The following is a 23,822-nucleotide window of genomic DNA, read 5'->3' as shown; positions in this document are numbered from 1 at the left end:
TCCAATTTTGGCGGGACGTCCCGATTTATAAATAAAAATTAAATGTCCCGCGTCGGACTTTTCGGGGATAACTCGACCGTGCGTACAACGTGCTGAGGAAGCACACAGTTAAGTCAGGACTGGCAGTCCGCCCGGTGCGTAACGAAGATATGTATGTACATATGTATGTAACCATACATAGTACTTTTTGTACTATATTTGCTTTTTGGAAAATGAACTCTTTAAAAAACTTTAGAGAGCGTCGAAAGAACAATATCATATAGTAAATAAACTTATAATTATAAGCACATTTTACTTAGCCCAGCAAAGACGGGCAAGACCTGCTAGTAGTAAATAAACCTATAATTATAAGCACATTTTACATTTTACCCAGCAAAGACGGGCAAGATCTGCTAGTATCTTTATAAATGTTTTCAAAGGATTTGAAGTACCTACCTACATTTTGTTTATGTTCGATTTATTTGACAAAGATCTCTGCTTATAAAGATCAGTAAATCCAAAAATTAAATGAAAGTGATTTTTATACCCTGTACCCGTAGGGTAAAAAGGGTATATTAGGTTTGTGCAAAGTATGTAACAGACAGAAGGAAGCTTCTCCGACCCCACAAAGTACATATATTCTTCATCAGGATGACAAGCCGAGTCGATATAGCGATGTCCATCTGTCTGTCTGGATGAACGCAAGGATCTCAGAAACTATAAAAGCTAGAATAACCAAAGTTGGTATCCAGATTCTCCTAGATCCGAGAAAGGACAGTTTATTATTATTTTTTTTTATTTTCCTCCCCTCTCCCTGCTACAGAATTTCTTCAATACTGTCCACATTTCAAAAGCTACACAAACCAAACTTTGCACACGCAATCTATGTACAGTTATCTACTTTAGTTTAATTCGGGTCAATTATTATTATTACAATATTTATAGCAGGAAAGGGAGCTATTTTTAAATTTGATTTTTAAAAAATTATTGATTTATTTACTTTAAGACAATTGGGATTAATAATAAGTATTTTATCTATAGGATTTTATAAATGAGCTTAATTTTCCAATTCGGTTAATTCTAAGAAAAGTTATTAGCGAAACAAATTCTCTCCAGTACAACCCCTCTTTTGTTTATTTTCACTTTTCTAGTAAATAAACCAAAAATCAATTAAATCGGAGATTGTGCCAAACAAAGGGTTAAGTATGTATGTATTGAATATTTTTTTATTTAATGAACTTAATTAATACATTTTTTTAAAATTAATTTAAAATAAAATTTTTTTGTGGGAGTGGGTACAGTGTATTTACTGAGTTTGCTCGACTGTAGAGTTCTCTCTGTTATTATGTTAGCAAATATGGGATGTCACAATATATTAGTTTTTGTATGCAAAAGTCAGGCAGAATTACACGTACATACTTATATAGATTTTAAAAATTCCAAAATTGAAAACTAAAAACAATTGGACAAGTTAGAGTCGGGTGTCCCGACTTTGAAATAATCTGTACATATGTGTAGAATAATTATAGAAATTAAAGTAACTAAGAAAATTTAAAACAAATGGAGAAGCTAAAGTCGGGTGTCCCGACTTTGAAATACTTTCTACATTATGCGTGTCTATGCGTGTTTGTGTACGTCTCGTGTGCCTGTGCAAAGTAGCAATGTAATTATTTGTAATCAGATTACATGTGTAAATTTAAAAAAAAGAAAAGCATTTTGATAATTTAGATCGCGAAAAGAAAGTATTTTTTCTTTTTGGGTTGAAAAAATAAATTTGTTAATTACAACACTTAAACCATGCATAAAATTACAAACATTACCGGCATTTCTTCCTCAGAATATGGAAGCATTATACTGTTAAGAATATTAACGTGACCCAAAGACAAATTTGGTCCTTAAACAAAAATATTGGACCAACATCCAAACGATGAAAAACATCCCCATGATTATGTTGACACCAACATCCCTAATAGTTTTTATAGTGTCTTGGGGGGGTTATACTATTGTGTTGTCCACATAGCGTGGATGGATGTGCTCTTTGGTGGATAAATTACCACACGTTGAAGGCATGTATTTAGGAGAGTTTTTCGTGAGGAAATATTTTTGGGTCATGCTCTCGCCATGGGCTGGAACCCACAACCTCTTGTTTGGTACGCGTGCACTATCCACTACTAGTTTTATATGAGGTGATAAATTTTTGATTTTCTTAAAGTGCTGCGATTAATTGTGTTGTCTTTATTAGGGCTGTCGAGGGCGGAGGTAGGGGAGTATTTTTATTGGGGTTTATAGTTGTGTAAAAACCCTAAAAACCCTGTGGAAATGATCTATATATATAAAACAGTTTGTCCTCACTGACTGACTTATTGATGCACAGCCCAAACGGTTAAAACTAGGAAGCTGAAGATTCAAACTTGGCTTGTGTAATCTATACAAAGGGCTGTTTTCCCGTGGAAAAATTGAAACGCAATCAACACCCCACAGCCCAAACGGTAAGAGCTAGGAAGCTGAAATTTAAGCTCAAGTATCCCATCGTGTAGGTGAGCACTAAAAAAATGTTGGTAAATTGGAAAACGAAAACAAGCAACTTCAAATTTGGTTTTTATAATCTATAAAAGAAGGCAAAAAAACTGCATACTCGGTTTTTCAAAATTTGTGTTAGAGCTTCAATTATATATTTTAATTAATATTATTATTATTAATATTTATTCACTTTTTCAAATGAAAAGTTTTTGTTATATGTTTTGTCCGATCGTAACTTTGCATTCAAGGATTTTCAAAACATAGAAATACGGGGTTTGCTTTACAAATGCAGACGGAAAAATCAACATAAAATGCATATCAAAGTTGGGGACAACTTAGTATATGTCGTAGAGTCAGTCTTTGCTGCATTTTTGGTGGCAACACATAGACGCAACCTAAGTAACGGGGTTTTTGCGAATGCGTGTAAGGCATGGTAGCGGGATGAAAGAGAGGGACTGCTCCTGAGTTAGGTCTAATCGTAGAGCGCTGAATGTAGAAAAGAGGCAGAGAGGACGATAGATTCACAAATTGCGAAACTACGTGAGAGTGCTTTCTGAAGTCAGTCTGGTATGTGTTAAAGAGACGAGCAGTATTGTAAAAAAAAAAATGGAACCAAATTATACACACCCGACATCAGAAGTGGGATCTGCGTCGCTTAAAGATCATGGCACTAATTCGTACCTTACAGCGTTGGAAGTACAAAACCGTAAATTATTAGAGGTCATCAAAGCTATGCAAACATCACATGTCGCCTTGCCTAGATTTAATCCCGACTGTGCTGGAGCGGACACTTCAGCGTGGTGCACTACAGTTGACCTTTTTTTGCGGATACCATGCTCGACGGTGATAGCATTAAGTTAGAAGGCAGCGCATCACAGTGGCTGGGTGTTTACTATCAACGCGAAATCTCGTAACGGGTTACAACAACAATTACAAGCACACGCTTTAAAGAAGCTTAATTTAGATGAAAATTCGTATACTACTGGTCCAGAACAAAAGAAGTCAACGTTTTCGTCTCAGGTGAAATGCAATTACTGTGGCAGGGCGGGCCACAAATATGCCGAATGTCGTGATCGATTGGAGAAAGCACATAGCACAAAAGGAAAAAGTCAAAACGTAAGCAGCGCATCTGAAGCGAAGACCGGTCCAATATAAAATGTTTTAAGTGCGACGTAATTGGACATTACGCATCTGCATGTCCAAAAGGGATAATAGGTGGAGGCGACAAGACCTATGAGAAGCGTATAGACATTTGCACAGTTGCTCCACCAATGGGAACAATAATCGTATCCGGTGAGTCTATTCCATTTTATTTAGACTCAGAAGCTGAATGTTCTTTGGTCAAGGAAAGTGTAGCTGATAAATTGAAGGAAAAGAGACTTCATAATATTGTAAAACTAAACGACATAGGTAATGAGTCTATTTGTAGCACATTGCAAGTTTTATGTAATATAAATGTTGAACAATATTATTTTGAGATTTTGTTGCACGTTATTATGGATAAGTTTCTAAAATATGATGTGCTGATAGGACGAGAGATTCTAAGCCAGGGCTTCAGTGTATCCATGGATGCTGACATTATATCAACTGATAGTAACCTGAATGACTCTGATAAGGCCGTCTCTTAAAGAATATTTTAAAATGGTTAATATCGCTGATATTGTAATTTGGGTGATAGGTTAGGAGGTATTTGGTGGAGCTTTTTGCGGAGGCGTCTGCGGTATCGTTTTCTTGGATGTTACAGTGTCCAGGAATCCAGGCTAGAAGGGTGTTGGGGAAATTTTTAGGCAGGAGTTGACGACCCTTCCTAACTATAAGGATAGTTCGAGATGGCGTCATAGGGAGTCTTAGGTATACAGATTTTAATTTATTGGTCGATTTTAGACATGATAAGAGCTTTTGAGACTAATAACAGTGAAGATAAGAATTTTATTAAGGTTAGTCTGTTGGAGAGGGAAGCAGGCAGGTTATCTATGTGGCTATTCCAGTTATAGCGATGATTAAAGATTAAGAATTCGTAGGCTTGTGACATTTTCAATAGGGGAGAGAGTATTGTATACGTTTACTTGGCAGTGGTGTTTTTATACCCTGTACCCAAAGGGTGAAAGGTTATACTAGTTTTGTGCGAATGTATGTAAAAGGCAGAAGGAGGCGTCCCACAAAGTATATATATATTCTTGATCAGGATGATCTTGGTATTCAGATTCTCCTAAGACCGAGAAAGTACGAGTTTAAGTTTTTTTTTTGACGACGCACACCACTCACAATTCATTCAGAAATAGTATCAGATACCACTATGCATCTCATGCAAAACAGCTTGGTGAAATTGAAAGGGATGAAACGGACCGCACACATTCCGGCTTGAAATATATACACACAAGCGCACCATCATAAAAATTGCACACATATGTACATATGCGTGCCTGTCACGAACGAGCGCTTGGCAACAACCCACGACTACCCGTGGCAGAATTTCTTATGGGTAGCCGTGGCTCGTGAGCACATTTTATGAACCCTGATTGAAATATAAACGCACTTTCACGCACTAATTTCGCACGCAAAGTCAAAGTCGTCATATCATCGCAAATGTTTGAGAAGCGCATCTGATCCCACTAAAGAATTCTACATGTGTTGTTTATTAAAAATTAATATATTTTTTTACATTTTTTATATCGTCATATCAACTGCAAAACAGTGCGCACAATGTGCAAGGGTAGAGATCACAAACTCACCCAATTCCTACTCCAAATCCAGAGAAAGGAGTGCAGACTTATAACTGGCCTATTGACAGGTCACTGCTTAGTAGCGGCCCATGTCAAGAAGATGGGCATCACAGCTGAGGACAGATGCAGGAAATGTAAAGAACCCGAAGCGATAGAAACGTTTGTACACCTCTATACTGACAGAACCAGGTACCTAAACGCACATAATCTTGCCTCGTTGAAGGATGCAGCTAAATGTTCTCCGAAAGCACTGCTGGCGTTTGCAAATAAAGCAAGCTGCTAATGTAATTCTAATAACAATCCCCTACCGACCTCCATCGCTAAGAATCACTGACCCCTTGGGGGAAAATTTATTAGGCAGCCCGGCAAGCTATGCCCCTGCTCACAGCAGTGGTGATCAGTGATTCTGCCGGAGGTAGCTGAAAATAGAAGATTATAGTGAGGGGAGAGAGAGCTCACTTGGGATTCCACTTGTGAATTTGTCCCATGTGAATACTTTGGTTTTTATGCAATTACCTTGGAAATGAAAAGTTACCATAAATCTACCTTAGCACCAATTTTTCATTTTATTTTTTATAGCCTGTACCCAAAGGCTAAAAGTCTATACTAGTTTTGTGCGAATGTATGTAACAGGCAGAAGGAGGCGTGGCAGACCTTACAAAGTATATATTTTCTTGATCAGGGTGACAAGTCGAGTCGATATAGCTATGTCCGTCTGAACGAGTTCAAGGATCTCAGAAGCTACAAGAGGTAGAATTACCAAACTTGGAGAAAGGACGATTTTGTGTTTTTTTCTGATACACCTCCCCACTCTCCCGCAATTCGTGTTTTTCATAACTCCCGTAATTCACATTTGGCATATACATCGAGTTTGTGGTTATCTGTCCGTAAGTGTCGTCATGATTGGTCAATTATGAAGAAAGTTTTAGCCATAAATAAATTGCCCCCCATGCTCAGCCTGCAGCTCTGCCCGCAGCTGTTGCTGTTGTTGCAGCTTTAGTTCGCATACACACACGGATATAAACACGCAGAGGCACGATTCTGATGTAAACGTATGCTATTGAAACTGTACATGAACATGTCTCCACTTTTGTAAATATGTATTGAATAATTTGTATTTAATTAAATTCAATAATTTAATTAATATAATTTATTTTAATTTTAATTAATTTTTCCTTTTTTTTTTGAGGTACAGGGTATTTAAGAGTTGAACCTTCTCGACTTTAGCATTCCTTCCTTGTTTCACTTCAAATGCTACATTATGGAAATGTCCAAGTACTTACTCGTATGGTCTTGCCTATTTACATCAACAATACAGGCGACTGCTTGTTATACTCTGTATATAAAATGTAGGCTTGCGGGAGCTGAAAATGTAACAGGCAGACCCCACAAAGTATATATATTCTTGATCAGCATGACGAGACGAGTCGATCTAGCCCTGTCTGTCTGTCCGTATGAACACCTGGATCTCAGAGACTATAAGAGGTAGAGACACCAAACTTTGCACAAAGATGCGTTATGTGTGTACGCTTTGCAAGTTTGTTATTGTTTTTTATTTTTCCCCCGATTTTCCATTCGTATAATCGCCTACATCTCGGAGACTATAAGACCTAGGGACACAAAATTTGGTCCAAGATGCCTTATGTGAATACGCAGAAAATGTGTATTTTGGAATTTCGAACTCAAATTTGGGAAATACCCACAGTTAGCGATTATGTGTCAGTATGCCAAATTTCACAATGATAGACCGATTTAACAAGAAGTTATAGCAATACATGTAAATATATTTGCTGCTCAAGCGCTGCCCGCAGCTGTTGTTGATGCTGATGCTTTGGTTGACTGCAAACATGCTTACACAGACGCGAATAGACGCGCATAAACATACATAGACTCACATAGACACAATTGCTATGTAAATGTACAATTATACACCCTTTACGTGAGTTCGAATACCAAGAGAGGTAAAATCAATCAACAAAATTTTTTTTAATTCCCTTACTTTTTTTAATATCTATAATTATTCTAAACATATGTACAGAGTATTTCAATGTCGGGACACCAGACTTTAGCTTTTTTGCTTGTTTTTCAATTTTTCTTGTGTATAATTTTATAACAGTGAAAATAAAAAATCACAGATCGATCAATTATCATTGAATCACAGATGGTTTTGGATTTTCAAATGCTTAATTGGTAATTCAAATACATACAAGGTGCGTTCGAAAGTAAACAGGACTTTTTGAATCTAGCGCCCCTGTTGGCGCTATCTATATGTCGACTGGTGCGTTAGAATCTGCTATCTTTTTCGATTGTCCAGTGACAATTTCATGACATTTCATCGATTGGAAGTGCAGTTATTGCGTTTTATGTGACAGTATGTTTGTGTTATCGGTGCGAAAATGAGCTTCGAACAAAGAGCCAACATTAAATGTTGTTTTAAAATTGGTAAAACTTTTACCGAAACGTTTAAATTGATGGAACAAGTTTATGGCGATGATTGCCTATCCCGTAGCAGAGGGTACGAGTGGTTTCAACGTTTTCAAAGTGGTCGTGAGGACATAAATGACGATCAACATGTGGGCCAATCAAAATTCGTGATCACCGAAAATTCCATCGAAACTGTGTGTGAATTTAAAAAATCAGTAGAAATCATCATTGAAATTGATGGAAATGGAATTGAACATCTCCAAAACATCGATTTATCGCATTTTGACCGAACATTTGGGCTTACGAAAGGTGTGTGCTCGGTTTGTTCCGCACAAATTGACTGACGACCAAAAATTGCTCTCATCGATCGAAGCTTGTGACCGATTATTTGACCAAAAATCACATTTTAACCATTAACCACTCGCCGTATTCACCTGATATAGCACCGTGCGACTTCTACCTTTTCGGAAAAATGCATTTGCCCATGAAAGGAAAGCGTTATGCAGACGTAGAGGCCATTCAAAAGGCTTACACCGGCATACTGGCGGCCATACCGGCCAACGAGCTAAAACACTCGTTCGACATGGTTTTGGATCGTGTAAAAAGCTGTATTGAAGCAGAAGGAGACTATTTTGAATAAAATAAATTGATTTTGCCGAAAAACCCATTTGTTCTGTGTTTTTTTTTTAAAGTCCTGTTTACTTTGGAACACACCTTGTAGTTGTAATAGAGCCACAAAAGGATAAGCGAAACTGGAATTCTTTGGTATGCAAATCAATCTTTGCATTGCGATATCTCAACATAACATTTAAGCATGTTTTAATATGAAAACTCATTCGAAACTACTATTTCTCTTAATTTCCTAGTGGTTCCAATAAGATTGAAGATGCGATTGAGTGCTATCAACGGGCCGGGAATATGTTTAAAATGTCGAAGAATTGGACTAAGGCAGGGGAATGTTTTTGTGAGGCAGCAAATTTGCATGCACGCTCTGGAAGCCGACATGACGCTGGTCTTTGTTACGTCGATGCTTCAAACTGCTACAAAAAGGTTGATATTGAGTTCGCCGTTACATGCTTGATGAAATCCATTGACATATATACAGACATGGGACGATTTACAATGGCAGCAAAACACCATCAAAGCATCGCTGAAATGTATGAGAGCGACCACAATACGTTGGTAAGTATAATTAAACATATGCATTTTATAATTTGCTATTTACATAAAAACAAAAAAAAGTTGTATGCTCCAATATGTGAAATTTAAATATTTAAATGTATGAATTTGTTTACAAATCACAACAAAAAATCAAATATGGTGAAAGACAGTTTACCTACCCAATTTGGTAGCGTAAATTATTATAAATCCTACCTACTGCAAAGTAGTGAAAAAATGTCAAGTCACGACACGCGTGACAACTAGCACAATTTGGGCACGGGCCGTGTTTTCTTGACAATATGAGCTACAACACAGTCTTAAGAGTAGTGTCATAGTAAAACAATGGATAAAATGGTAGTAGCTTCATGGTAGTCGCGTGTACGGCATATTCCAGAGTTGGTAGACCGGCTTCAGCTAAGATGCATTTAACCGGGGAAGTTGGAAAGGCATTTAGGCTGCGACGGATTGCTTTATGGTACGGCGCTTGAATTTTTTTCCGGTTAGAACACGAACTCCATCCAAAAATAGGCAACCCGTATTCCAGTTTAGTGAGGATCAGAGCTCTAGTTATATTTAGAAGGGTATTAGTATGTATGTGTGAAAATTTTGAACTTAAAAATTTTATGATATTAAGTCTGGTGTCTAAATTTAGTGCAAGTTGTGAGCAGTGTTCTTTGAAATTAAATTGAGAATCAAATATAATCCCTAAGACATTAAGTTTGGTAACATTCTCGATAACAGTATTGCGATATGTTAAGTTGTTGTATTTGGCAGAACATCTGTGTTTTCTGCAGATATGCAGAAACTTGTACTTTTCGGTAACAAGCGTGGCAACCGATAGGTCTCCCCATTTTACAATGTCGTATATTACTAAAGGTATAACGATTCATGTATAATTTTCGTATCTTTGATTTTTGTATATATGATAGCATCATCTGCGTAAATGGCTAATTTGATGTTTTTATGACCTATGATTATTTTATTAAGTTTTTTAAAGGCAATGAATGAATGCCATTATGTAGCGGGTGTAAACTGGAGTAGGTCCCGTTAACTCGGACTCGAAAAGTACGCCGAGTCATAAAGGCCTTTACTGCGTTAAAGGCCCTAGGACCGACTCCCCAAAGCCCAAGTTGATAAAGAACGGCGTGTATCCCCACGCGATCAAAAGCTTTTTCAAAATCTGTCGCTAAAATTGAGACGTGATTTCTGGAAGAAAGAGCGTCTGAGACGAAGTGTTGAATTTGAAGAAGTGCGTCAATTGTGCTTTGTTTACGTTTAAAAGCGACCTGATTATTAGAAATCAAATTGTTTCTGTTCACAAACCAAACAAGCCGTTGGGCGATGATTTTCTCAAATAGTTTGCTGACGCAGGAGAGTAAAGAGATCGGTCTGAAACTAGAGATCTCGTGTGCTGCCTTATTGGGCTTGGGGAGCGGAACAATAGTCGCAGATAACCAAGCATGGGGACAGACGCCATTATCTAGTATTAGGTTGTAAATTTTTGTTTTGTTTCTATCGGGAGATTTTTTAACATGGGGTATGATATTTTATCAAATCCAGGCGTTTTTCCTTTTGTTTTTATTAGAGCAGATCCAAGTTCAATGATATCTGGATTGCTGTTTTTTATGAGAATATATAATTTGTGATAATTATTTATGTACCCATTCATGTTCCATTGAACAATTTTAATTGTCATTAGAAAACATAAATAAATAGATAAAAGAAATTATATTTTTACGAGGGAATGCAAGCGGAGCAACTGATTAAGAATCAGCCACTTCCATTGCATCGCCTGAGTCGCTTGGGCTTGAGATATTTGTTTGCTTAGGTCAAAAAAAGTTTTTGGAGTTATATGTTTTGTGGTGTTTGTTTTTAGGTAGTTTGTTATTAGGTTTGTCTTTGTTTTGTGTTCGCATGTGGAGTTGATATCTTGCGATAATCTGTTTAAAGTAGTTGGTATGGATCGGGGGATGGGGGGAGTAGATAGATTGAGATGTTGAGCTGTCGTTTTTTGTTCTAGGTTTTCTGCTATTTTGTTTACTGATAGCGATGTTTTGGTTTTGGGGGCCGACTCACCGCTAATATTTTTGTCCGTTTTGGTTATAGGAGGCAATGTTTCGGTATTTGCAGTTACAGTGGAATAAGAAATGCCAGAAGTTGAGGGTAATTGAGCTTTCTGTTTGAACAACATACGGGCTTCTCTTATGGTGCATTTGTTTCTGGTTATTATTTTTAGAATTTCCTTTTGCTCTTGAAATTTTTTGCACATGGGAGATGATGAGGTATGTTCTTCTTTACAATTAGCGCATTGGGTGCGTGTGCATTTTTCTGGGGAATGTGGAGGCAAATTACAGTCTTGGCAAACTGGGGGGTTCTTGCAATATTTGGCTGTGTGTCCCAGAGGTTACAGCTTTTGCAGCGCATGGGGTTGGGAACTTTTTCAGTGTACCATGAAATGTTTATGTTATTTGGAAGTGTGTATAAGTTAAATGTAAGTAAGACTACTCCAGTAGGTGTTGGGGTACTGTCAATCATTTTTGTGAATTTGTAGATAGATGTGACATTAAGTTCATTGATAATTTCTTCGTCAGGGATATTGTTTAAATATGGGGCAAAAACTGTACCTTTAACGCTATTTAGGGTTTGGTGGAGTTTACAGGTAATTTCGCAGATACCCGGCAGAAGTTTTGTTTTTAAGAATTTATCTGCCACATCGTTATTTTTTGCTAGAATGAGAAGTGATCCATCACGTAGTGGTCTGATCGAAATCGTTTCTTTTGAGATCAGTTTGATGGCATTGTTTAACACAATGCAGGAATAATCTGTTATGGGATTCGTATTGTCAGACGAAGAGAGAGAGATGTATTTACGGTTTTGGGATGTTATTTCAGGGAGCTCAAGGAAATCGAGCGGATTACGTTGGAATTGTCTTTTCTTTTTTGTTTTCGGGCTATCACTTAAGAAGGAAAACTGATTTTCACTCGGTTCAGGTGGCCTAGAGGCCATGGCTCTTCTTTTTTTTCGATCCGAACACGTTTAAAAAAAAAAACGAACCGAACCGAAGCAAAGCAAATAGAAGAAAAAAACAGAGATAAGACTTGTACTTGTACTAAGCGAGCTTATTAGCGAAGACGTCTGTACCCGTACAAAGTTAGTCGGCGACTGTGAAAAGGTTTAGAAAGCGAGTATGACCTCAATTTTTCTGCTGATGAATTTGATTACTTGCCAGAGGATAACAAAGTTGAATAAAGTTGAACGTCAAAATGAGTTAGACGTGAATGGTAGTGGTACTCCTGTGATAGGTATCACGGATGTGGACTCTGATAGAGCTCCATTAAGGGCGATGAGGAAGGTAATCTATTAAGAAGGCAAAGTAATTTAAATTTGAATGAAAAACAACTTCAACTCCTGATATATACCGCCTTACCTGCCGAAATAATGAATCCACCGCAGCCTTGCTTTTTTTATACTCTGTACATGAAATGTACAAGAGTATATTAGGTTTGCGGGAGCTGAAAAATGTAACAGGCAGAAGGAGGCGTGGCAGACCCCACAAAGTATATATATTCTTGATCAGCATGACGAGACGAGTCGATCTAGCCCTGTCTGTCTGTCTGTCCGTCTGTCCGTCCGTATGAACACCTGGATCTCAGAGACTATAAGAGATAGAGACACCAAATTTTCCACAAAGATGCGTTATGTGTGTATTCTATACGAGTTTGTTTTATTTTTTTGATTTTCCCCCCCACTTCCCCCCTATGGGGGTTTTCCCGATTTTCCATTCGTATAATCGCCTATATCTCGGAGACTATAAGACCTAGGAATACCAAATTTTAGTCCCAGATGCCTTATGTGAATACGCAGAAAATGTATATTTTGGAATTCCCCTCCCTCCCCCCTCTACCCCGCAAATCGTAACTCCGTAATTCTTGGAATTTCGAACTAAAATTTTGGAAATACCCCCAGTTAGTTATTATGTGTCCGTATGCCAAATTTCATTATGATAGACCGATTTAACAAGAAGTTATAGCCATAAATATATTTGCTGATGCAGCGCTGCTGCAGCGCTGCTCAAGCGCTGCCCGCGGCTGTTGTTGATGTTGCTGTTTGGTTGACTGCGAAAATGCTTATATGCTATAAGAGATAGAGACACCAAATTTTGCACGAAGATGCGTTATGTGTGTATTCTATACGAGTTTGTTTTATTTTTTTGATTTTCCCCCCCACTTCCCCCCTATGGGGGTTTTCCCGATTTTCCATTCGTATAATCGCCTATATCTCGGAGACTATAAGACCTAGGAATACCAAATTTTAGTCCCAGATGCCTTATGTGAATACGCAGAAAATGTATATTTTGGAATTCCCCTCCCTCCCCCCTCTACCCAGCAAATCGTAACTCCCGTAATTCTTGGAATTTCGAACTAAAATTTTGGAAATACCCCCAGTTAGTTATTATGTGTCCGTATGCCAAATTTCATTATGATAGACCGATTTAACAAGAAGTTATAGCCATAAATATATTTGCTGCTGCAGCGCTGCTCAAGCGCTGCCCGCGGCTGTTGTTGATGCTGGTGCTTTGGTTGACTGCACATATGTTTACACAGACACGAATAGATGCGCATAGGCATACATACACTCACACAGACGCAATTGCTATGTAAATGTGCAATTATACACCCTTTACGTGAGTTCGAATACCGAGAGAGGTAAAATCGATCAAATTTTTTTTTTTATTTTCTTAATTTTTTTTATTTTCTATAATTATTGTAAACATATGTACAGAGTATTTCAAAGTTGGGACACCCGACTTTAGCTTTTTTACTTGTTTTTTTTTTGTAATTATCTTTGTGATAAAAATAAGTACGAAACTAATCGTTATGCAATCAAAAAGATCCTTAGTCAGATGTTAACGTCACACACCTTTGGAAATTCGTCAATTTATTGTCATGATGTTATTTATGTAGTCTTTCGCCTATTTATGGACGTCTTTCAAAGGTTTGCCAATATTGGAGCACAAAAATTAGGATTAGTATGAACCGATCAAAAATTATGATGCGCAATGCGAAGCAGAATATGCGTAACTCCGTTATTCGGTTTCTGCTTTACTATAGCTTATTCAATCGTTGCCTAGCGACGGTAACTGTAATTATATCCTGTACCCAAAGGGTACAAGGGTATATTAGTTTTGTGCGAGTGTACATGTAACTCACAGAAGGAGGCGTGGCAGACCCCACAAAGTATATATATTCTTGATCAGCATGACAAGCCGAGTCGATATAGCCATGTCCGTCTGTATGAACGCAAGGATCTCAGAAAGTATAAGAGCTAAAATAACCAAACTTGGTATACAGATTATCCTGAGCCCGAGAAAGGACGAGTTTATTCATTTTTCCCGATGCACCCCCCCCCCCCCCCACTCCTCCCCTATTTACGATTTTATGTAACTCCCGTAATTCTTGGAATTTTGAACTACAATTTGGTAGACACATCCACATGATTATATATCCGTATACCAAGTTTCATTATGATAGGGTAGTTAGAAAGAAAGTTATAGCCATATAACCAGGCCAATGCACACATACACACATACAAGTATGTACAAGTACACCAACACGCATAGACACGATTCTGATGTAAATGTATGTATGCATGTATGGAATATGTTATATTTAATTAAGTTAATTAATTAAATTAATTTAATTACGTTAATTAATTAATATAATTTAATTTTTTTTTGTGGGGGTACATGGTATTTAAGAGTTGAGCCTGCTCGACTTTAGCATGCCTTTCTTGTTTTTTGCTGTGCAATAAAAAGGCGTAAACGATCAAAATATGTGAACGAAAGAATAAGAGCGTGCCAATGTACATACATATGTACATATGCATCCATGGGTTTTGTTTTGTTTCTCTTTACTGTTTTAACCGTACATAGAAAACCGTGTATATGTAGTACGCCAAGGGCGTACGCAAGTTTTCCAAGGGCTTGAACAGTTAACAAAAGGAGGAAGCTTACATCAAACCAGCATTTATGTTTTCGCTGCTTGGGCAACCACGATATGAGGAACTGTGAGAAAGAATGGAAATGTCAATTCTGTAATAATGGTCACAACACCTTGTTGCATGAAGAAGCGAAGAAGGAATGTGTAAACTACATGACCAAAACAAATGGTCAAGACACACTTTTGGCCACAGCTCTAATCAAAGTAAAAAATGCAAGAGGAGACTATGAACTGCTTAGAGCTCTTATGGATGGAGGATCGCAAAAAAGAAGGAATTTGTACAGATGGCACGGAAATATCGAGAAACACCGTTCAGTTAAAGATAAAACCCAGATTTGAAAGCAAATTCGAGACTCGAACTAAGGCATTGGTAATGCCAAAGTTACAGAGAGTGCTACCAGAAAAAGGTTTTAATATGGACATACACTTCAACAAGCCAAGTAAAATTGATATTATTATCAGAGCAGACCTATATCCATTTATAATGATGGCTAATGTGAAAACCGTCAAAGGAATATTAGGTCAAAAGACAAAGTTCGGTTGGATAATGTCTGGAAATATAACTGTAAAGCCGCGCAGTAAAGTAATCACTGCCGCAACAACAGTACATCAGCATGAATTGGAACACTTTTTGGAGCGGGAAAATGAATCCACTGATTCAAAAATATATATGCAGCCAAAATGGCGAAATTCTCAAAAGCGGAAGTTACTCGAAACGTCTCAATCGCATCTAGCAAAACCGCTAACAACGAGATCAAACTAAAAGACTTATGCAAATTCATCCCGAAATCCAATGAGGTTGTTCAGAATTTCATTGACAACAACACAGAGCAGGTAAAGACTGATGCACTGCACAACATGGTCGCTGGAAACATTAAGGATCGCCAGCAGAGCGATTTGGTAAATGTGGAGCATAAGGACGGCAGACTGGAGAAAGAGAAGCGAAAGCCTTAGAGGAGAGCAATCATATTGGACCAGCAGCTCACACCCATCAGATTGAAAAAGAGTCAAATTAAAACAAAGAGGGGTCGTGTGAAACCTGCCTTTGACCTTCTAGGACCAATTTGGAAACGAGGGCGTGCTGAAGCCAATCTACCCATGTCGAATTTGACTTCCCAACCAATCATACAGCTGATCCAGCGGGGTTGTTGGAAGACAAGTATGATGCCGACTACGACGATGTGGACGAAGCCCATAATGTCATTGCCGAGTGGAAATCGGCGTCTGAAGCGAAGCCAGAAGACATCCTGCACGATATGCTCAACAAAGTAGCTGCTGGTGACGATGATAAATGATGGGCCATCTATCATTAATTTTAGTAATAACAGTAATTATAATCATAACAATTTATGCTAGATTAAGATGTATGCAACATAGGCAATTGTTAGCTGTAACTTTTTCTGGCCCCCGGAGAATGTTCAGGCATGAACATACGGCATCGTTAAAGGACTAGCTCAAGTGTCCCACGACTGCCTTAAAGACCAACGGACGTTACATTGCTGCCTGCGTTATGTAAACGCGATCCCACGCCTGCACACACATTACGGTTCAAGTGTTAAGTGACAAGGATCGCGCATCTGCATCGTTTAGAATTACACTTATAGATTAAGGTTTACAAAGCTGCATACAACACTGTGTTAGTTAAGATAGGCTAACCAATAGAATTAGACGTCCTCATGCGGCGCCCTACAAACGCAGCATGCGGACCATCCTTATTATAGATATTGTCCAATAGAAATCAAGTTCCACACGCTGCTGCTCTACAACACAGCGTGAGGTTTGAATAAAAGGACAGATCGTGCGACAGCACGAGTAGTACAAATCAAAGAACTGACGCGTATTCATTTCAAGTGTAAAAGTATCTACAACATGTGTACACACGTTCACATATTAGTGTCTCACATTTTGCTTTGGCTATTTCAATCGTTTTCTCGCAACTACACGAACAGCTGCTTGTGTGTGTGTATGTGTGCTAAGTTGTCCCCAACTGTGTGATATGAATTTTATGTTGTTTGTTCTGTCTGCATTTGTAAAGCGAGAACAGTATTTCTATAATTTGAAAATCCTTGAATGCAAAGTTGTAGATTTAGTTACGTATACTACATTACCTAAATTTGAAATCGATCAGACAAAATTTATAACACAAAATTATCATTTGAAAAAGTGAATAAATACTAAAACCGCACTAATTCAAGGTCCAAGACCAATTTCAAAAAACCGAGTGTGCAGTTTTTTGCATTCTTTTATAGATTTTAAAATGCAAATTTTAAGTTGATTGGGAGAAAAATGCGGAGTTTTCTAACAAACTTTGGCGCTAATTTTCCCCCACTTCTTATTTACAAATATCACTTAGTGCTCACCTACACTATGATGGGATACTTGAGCTCAAATTTCAGGTTCCTAGCTCTTACCAGGGCTGTGGGGTGTTGATTGTTGTTTCATTTTTTCTACGGGAAAACCCCCCTTTTTCATGTCCCAGGAAAAATGGTGAAAAACCAAGTAGTGCAGTGTTTTTTGAATTCTTTTATAGATATAGATTTTTATAGAATATAAATGAAAATTGTAGATTTTTCATACAATCTTTGGAGCCCGTTTCCCCCTCTGACGTTCGAATTTTCCAAAATCGCTTCTTAGTGCTCACCTACACCATAAAAGACATCTTATGTCCAAATTTCAGCTTCCTAGATCTTACCGTTTGGTAAGTTTAAAGTAAATCGGATGAAAATTGTAGATTTTTCATACAAACGTTGGAGTCCGTTTTCCAACACTTGGAGCTCGAATTTTCCAAAATCCCTTCTTAGTGGGCACCTACACTATGAAAGGATACTTGAGTCTAAATTTCGGCTTCCTAGCTCTTACCGTTTGGGCTGTGCGTTGATTGCCAATCAGTCAGTCAGTCAGGACAAACTGTTTTTTATATATAGATTATTTTACAAAGACCTCTACTTTATAAAGACTACAATAAAATTATCGCCCCAAGCGTATTTGTTGCAGAAATGCAACATACTCTAAATATTTAATATATATTCTAAAACACAGTAAATCAAAAAAATAAAAGATAGTGTATTTTTATACCCTGTACTCAAAGGGTAAAAGGGTATGTTAGTTTTGTGCGAGTGTACATGGAACACACAGATGGAGGCGTGAAAGACCCCACAAAGTACATATATTCTTGATCACTATGACAAGCTGAGTCGATATAGCCATGTCCGTCTGTATGAACGCAAGAATCTCAGAAACTATAAAAGCTAGAATAAGCAAAGTTGGTATCCAGATTGTCCTAGGTACGAGAAAGGAAGAGTTTATTTTATTTTTTGGAATTTTCTCCCCCTTCCCCCGCTACAGAATTTCGTCAATACTGTCCACATTTCAAAAGCTACAGAAACCAAACTTTGCACACGCAATCTATGTACAGTTATCTACTTTAAAATTCTAAGAAAAGTTATTAGCAAAACAAATTCTCTCCAGTACAACCCCGCCAATTTGCGGCAACAAGTTCGCTCTGCTTCTTCCTCTTTTTGCTTCTGCTATGGGCGCATATAACTCAGTGACGGAAGTTTGTCCTGGTACAGGGTATTTCACTGTCGGGCTTGTTCTAGAGTTCTCTCTTGTTTATTTTCACTTTTCTATTAAATAAACCAAAAATCATTTAAATCGGAGATTGTGCCAAACGAAGGGTTAAGATTCTCGTCTGCGAATATCTTCTGTTTTGATTTGTTGAGCTGTGATTCTTTTGCAGCTTGTTCTTCTCACTTTTGAACTCTGAGCACGCTGGAGTGACCCCACAAATTACATATACTACTATACTAAAATTGAAATTCTATTTCACATGATATCTCATTTAAATTTGACACTCATCTGCCGGGTTTTTTCATATTATATCCGAAAGCCATGAACATTTTGTATGATTAAAGAATTATATGACTTTTTCATGGATGCCATTGTCAGAACTGGACTAAATTGAAATGGGACAACAAAATCAATCAAAATACAGTCGAATGGGGACGTTCTCTTTTGCGGAACCTAATCAAAGTCTCCTCAAAGTACCATTGAAGTACATCTTTTCCAATAAAAGCAGAATCATCGTAATCGGTTGGCGTGATATTGAGTTATTCGTCCATTTGTCTTGCATATACTTAATGCAAATTTACGACTTATGTGGTTTTGTCATGGATGTCATTGTCACTAGCACTAGCTTTCAAATAAAAGAATCATAAAAATCGGTTCACCCAGTCGAATGTGTTGAGGTAGGTAGGTAGGCGCGGCAGCCAGAGTGTAAACCTTGACCACTTCCCAAATGTCCGTGGTTGGCTGCATGTCTGCGCAAGTATTATATCCATCCAAATGCCTGGATGAAATTGGAAATATCTATCGGCAGATTTGGGAGGAGGCTAGCTCTTAGAAAGCGTTGTCCTTGACAATGCTGGTCAGTCGCAGGAGAGGTGGGTTACAGTTTTGTCCGCTTCTACAGAAGTCGTTGTGGAAAAGTCCTAATCTGGCGACATGGGTGCCAACCAGCCAGTGCCCTGTGACGACTCAGATTACGGCTAAGCATTGGCTTTTGCTCTGTTTGCAAAGGTCTGAAGATCGTTTCTTGTTGCGATTGGGCCACGTCTGACGTGTGATTTTATAGGAGTCTGTATCATTGGTCCACATTTGATTTGCAACAGAATCGAAGTGGTTCCAAACTTACAGCTTGCAGCTGGCCAATGGTATACCGTCGCTCTTCTTGTCTGGAAGGAGGGAAGCGGTGGTACCGTGACTTGCCAGCTCGTCGGCTATGCAATTCCCCTAGATATACATATGGCCTGGGACCCAAATAAGGTTAACTAAAAACTGTGCTGTCATCTCGGCAAGAGATTTGCGACAGTTTTGCACTGACATCGAGTTCGATGTAATGGCATTTAAGGATTTTATTGCCGCGTGGCTATCCGAGTATACACAGATTTCTCTGATGTCTATGGCTGGGCTTGGCAGTATAAGGAGAGCTTCTTGAATAGCTATAATTTCTGCCTGGAACAAACTGCAGTGATCCGGGAGCCTAAAGGCTTTTTTGATGCCAAGTTCTTCGCGAAAGACGCCCCCGCCTACACGGTTATCTAGCATAGAACCGTCTGTATAGATTTTGATTGAGTTGATGGGGCCTGAAGGGTCAGAATTCCATTCTTCCTCAAAGGAAATGTTTAGTATGAAAGGGAGTGAGGAGATACTCCTTGGGGATAGTCAGTGACTGAGGGGGTAGTATCATTTTCTCTCATTATTTTGGGATGACCAAAATATTCTTCTGACCACTAGTTGGTTGCCTTCATGTGAAGAGCCGCCAACTGGCGTTAATTTTCCCCATAAGATGTATTGCGAATATTCCCAGAATCGCATCTAGTGCATCGATAGAATGCGACTATGGCTTTTCTCACTCTGTCTTCGACGTGCAGATTCCAGTCTAGCTTACCATCCAGTATCAAACCTAGATATTTGGCTGAGCTCCTGAAGGATAGTGGTACCCCATTTAGTAATGCACTTAGCACCAGCTCTGTTTTGCTGGGATTCACACTTAGTATACTTGACATCGCCCAAGTTGACAGTGTACCTTTGTCATTTTAGGGAATTTACCCGAGAAGGAGATGGTCTTCTATGTCTAAGAAGGCGGTAAGGGTGTAAATTTTGGTATTGAGGGCCTTTTCAATACACGAAGTAACGGCGTGGAGTGCCGTTTCTGTAGATCTTCCCTTACAGTAGGTATATTGGGAGCTTTAAAGTTATGAGAGCGGGATCTTGCATTTTATTTTATTTATTTAGAATATCAACAATAGTTCTGTCGATTATATAATATAACTTAATATAACAATTTAAACTAAACTTAAAAGATAAGAAAGCCTAACACAAAGCTGTACAATAACGTCTATTAATGCCTCCGACACGTTGAGGGAATTTTATTTGCCAGTTGGCCAGCTGTGCCCCGATTCACAGCCATATGCGGTCAGAGACATTAAAGACCTAAAAAACTATGCAAAAAGTAGATAAAGGTGAAAAATTAATTCTATTTAACAACTAATTAGAAAAAGTACGAAGTAGAACGAGAAAGAGAAAAAGAAAGAAGGAAAGAGAGACAGAGAAACAGAAAAAGAGAAAGGTAGAAAGAGAGACAAAAAGAAAAAGAAAAAGAGGGAAATCTCCAACCCGGTGGGGGAAATTTTAAATGCCAGTCCGGCAAGCTATGCCCCAACTCACAACAGTAAGTGGTCAGAGATTTCCCCGCAGATAATTATAAAGTATAGATTTAATAGAACAGAGAGAGAGCCCTGTCGAAAGTAAATGTGAAAGATCGTTATAATGTCTGCACATGACCCGAAAACGATTGTGCAAAGCGTAATCGGTTGTGCATCTGGCCAATATAAACGGCAAATAATTCCTTGTTGGTCTACAAGGAACTGAAAAATTAAGGCGACCTAAGAGGGCATAGGAGTCAACCTCACCAATAACCAACTTGTGGAGAAAAACTACTCCAAGAACCGTCCTACGATGTACTAAGGAAGGAAGGTTTATAAGCATCAGCCTGCTAGAGTACGATGGCAAGCGGAGATTGGGATCCCAGCTTAAACCACGTAGAGCAAAAAGAAGGAATTGCTTCTGAACAGACTCAATACGTTCCTGTTGCTTTCTATACTGCGGACACCAAACGCATGAGCAGTATTCAAGCACAGGGCGTACTAGTGCAGTGTAAAGAAGCTTAGTGGTATATGGGTCATTGAATTCCTTGGACCGACGTTTAATGAATCCAAGTAATCCCTTAGCCTTATTAACAATACTAGATATGTGAAGGTTGAAGTTCAATTTGGAATCAAAAAGAACCCCAAGGTCTTCAACAGTCGATATACGTTGCAATGGCACATTGTCAATCGTATACGTCCCAAAATAAGGCAAGGTTCGGTGAAATGTCATGAACTTACATTTAGAGCAATTGAGGTGCAAGTGGTTAGCTAAGCACCAAGATTGCATGCAGTTCAGATCATCCTGCAGGCGATGAAAATGAGAAGGGTCTTTGTAAGTCAGAATAAGTTTCACATCATCAGCATACATAAGAATATGAGAGTGTGACAAGGTAGCGAGAAGGCCATTAATAAATAATGTAAAAAGTAAGGGGGCAAGATGGCTACCTTGAGGCGCACCTGATGATGCAAACACAGGCTTAGAAATGTGCGACCTAAGCAAGATCCGCTGGGATCTGTCTTTTAGATAAGACGAAATCCAACACAAAAAAGCGGAGGGAAATCCTATGCGACTTAGGTTAAAGAGCAGAAGATCATGGTTCACAGAGTCAAATGCTTTACTGAAGTCAGTGTAAACGACATCAGTCTGCATTTTTGAAGTAAATGCTTCATTTACCAAAGAAGTAAATTCCAGCAAATTGGTCGTAGTAGACCGTCTCTTTATGAAACCATGTTGAGCCGGAGATATGACAGATTTACAGAGGTGCTGCAAAGTGCTGCAAACTATTTTTTCAAATAATTTCGGTATGGCAGACAACTTTGCAATTCCTCTGTAGTTTGAACTACCATCTTTTTTATGAAGAGGAATAATAAAAGATTCTCTCCAAATAGTTGGTAAGATCGAGGAACCAAGTGACAGATTAAAGATTTTAAGTAATGGCTGTAATAGGGAACTAGAACACTCCTTGAGAACAAAACTAGGAATTTTGTCAATATGAAGATTTAAATGATTTGATAGCAGATAGTAGACAGCTATCAGTAATTATGGGAGCGTAAATAGTGTGGGAAGATGCAATGCTATAAGGATAGGAGGAACTACTAATAGAGACAGAGGAATAAGTTGACTGGAAGAAGTTGGCAAACAAGGCAGCAGCTTCAGAATTGATGCTGGCTTTTTTGTCACCAAGGAAAAATGATGAAGGTAGAGAAGCAGTTTTACGTTTAGAATGAACGAACTTATAGAATTGTTTAGGGTCCTGTGCAAATTGTATGCAAGCATCGGGCAAGGTAATTATTATAACATCGTGAATTAAGAAGAACAAAATTCGATTTCACTATAGAGTATTTATGGAAGTCAAGAGATAGGTCCGACTGATTATACTTTTTAAAACATCTAGATTTAACATTTTTTAAGTTTGAAAGTCTTGGTTAAAACCAAGGACGTTTTGATGACGAAGACGATATGACACTATTTGGGATACAGACATCAAAAAGATCATTAATAGTGTCATAGAAAAACTTGACGGCTATGTTCATATCAACCGCACTAAAAGGACCAATTAGTTGCTAAAATAAGTTCGTTAAGCAAAGAAAAATTTCCTAGGCGAAAGCAACGTCGTGTTTTGTTAGAATTAAGTGTAGGAATAAAGGTGTGATTTGAAATGATGATTTCTAAAATAGGGTGGTAAGTATCTTCAGGCACTGACAGAGGTAAAGACCTAGAGCCTACTGCGCTACTAGGGTCAGTGACATAGATGAGATCAAGCATTTTGCTGAGGTGATTAGGTATAGAATTAATTTGAAACAAAGAAAGGTTCAACAGGCAATCCAAAAATTCATGCTCTGCTGAGGGCACCAAATAATTGGACTCATTGAAAAATTACTATTCTATGTTAGGCAAATTAAAATCACCTAGCACAACAAACGCATCTCTGTCACGGAGATGAGTGGAAATTGCTTTAATACAAGTTAATTGTTGCATATAAACCTGAATATCGGAAGAGAGAGGTATATAAGAGCAAAAGTAGAAAAGGAAAAGTTACTTTAACAGTAACAAATTCAACATCTTTTGGCACATCACCATCAATGATTTCCGACCGAAGGTTGGATTTGACTGCAATCAGTACCCCTTCGCCTCGACGACTCGGACGATCATGACGAAAGATGCAAAAGTCATCTGATAAAATTTCATTATCAGAAATCATAGGATTTAACCACGTTTCTGAAAACGCAATAATATTAGAATCAAAAGAAAAACTGCTAAGAAATAAATTCCCGAGCTTGGACAAAAGACCCCTAACATTCTGATA

At 38.2% G+C, this 23,822-nt stretch overlaps 1 protein-coding gene across 2 annotated transcripts in view; it reads left to right on the top strand.

Annotated features, from left to right (window-relative positions):
• The window catches only part of LOC115624724 (alpha-soluble NSF attachment protein), a 74,202-nt gene that overhangs the window by 23,190 nt on the left and 27,190 nt on the right, over positions 1 to 23,822 (top strand). For both annotated transcript variants that reach the window (XM_030519547.1, XM_030519546.1), the window contains one exon: positions 8,513 to 8,828. In XM_030519547.1, coding sequence (XP_030375407.1) covers positions 8,513 to 8,828 — 316 coding nt within the window. The remainder of the gene's footprint in view (positions 1 to 8,512; positions 8,829 to 23,822) is intronic.

The sequence above is a fragment of the Scaptodrosophila lebanonensis genome, unplaced genomic scaffold (assembly GCF_003285725.1).
Source record: "Scaptodrosophila lebanonensis strain 11010-0011.00,11010-0021.00 unplaced genomic scaffold, SlebRS2 tig00000061-arrow-pilon, whole genome shotgun sequence".
Taxonomy (NCBI): Eukaryota; Metazoa; Arthropoda; class Insecta; order Diptera; family Drosophilidae; genus Scaptodrosophila; species Scaptodrosophila lebanonensis.
The sequence above is the reverse complement of the archived record's forward strand: the minus strand, read 5'-3'. Positions and strand labels throughout refer to the sequence as shown.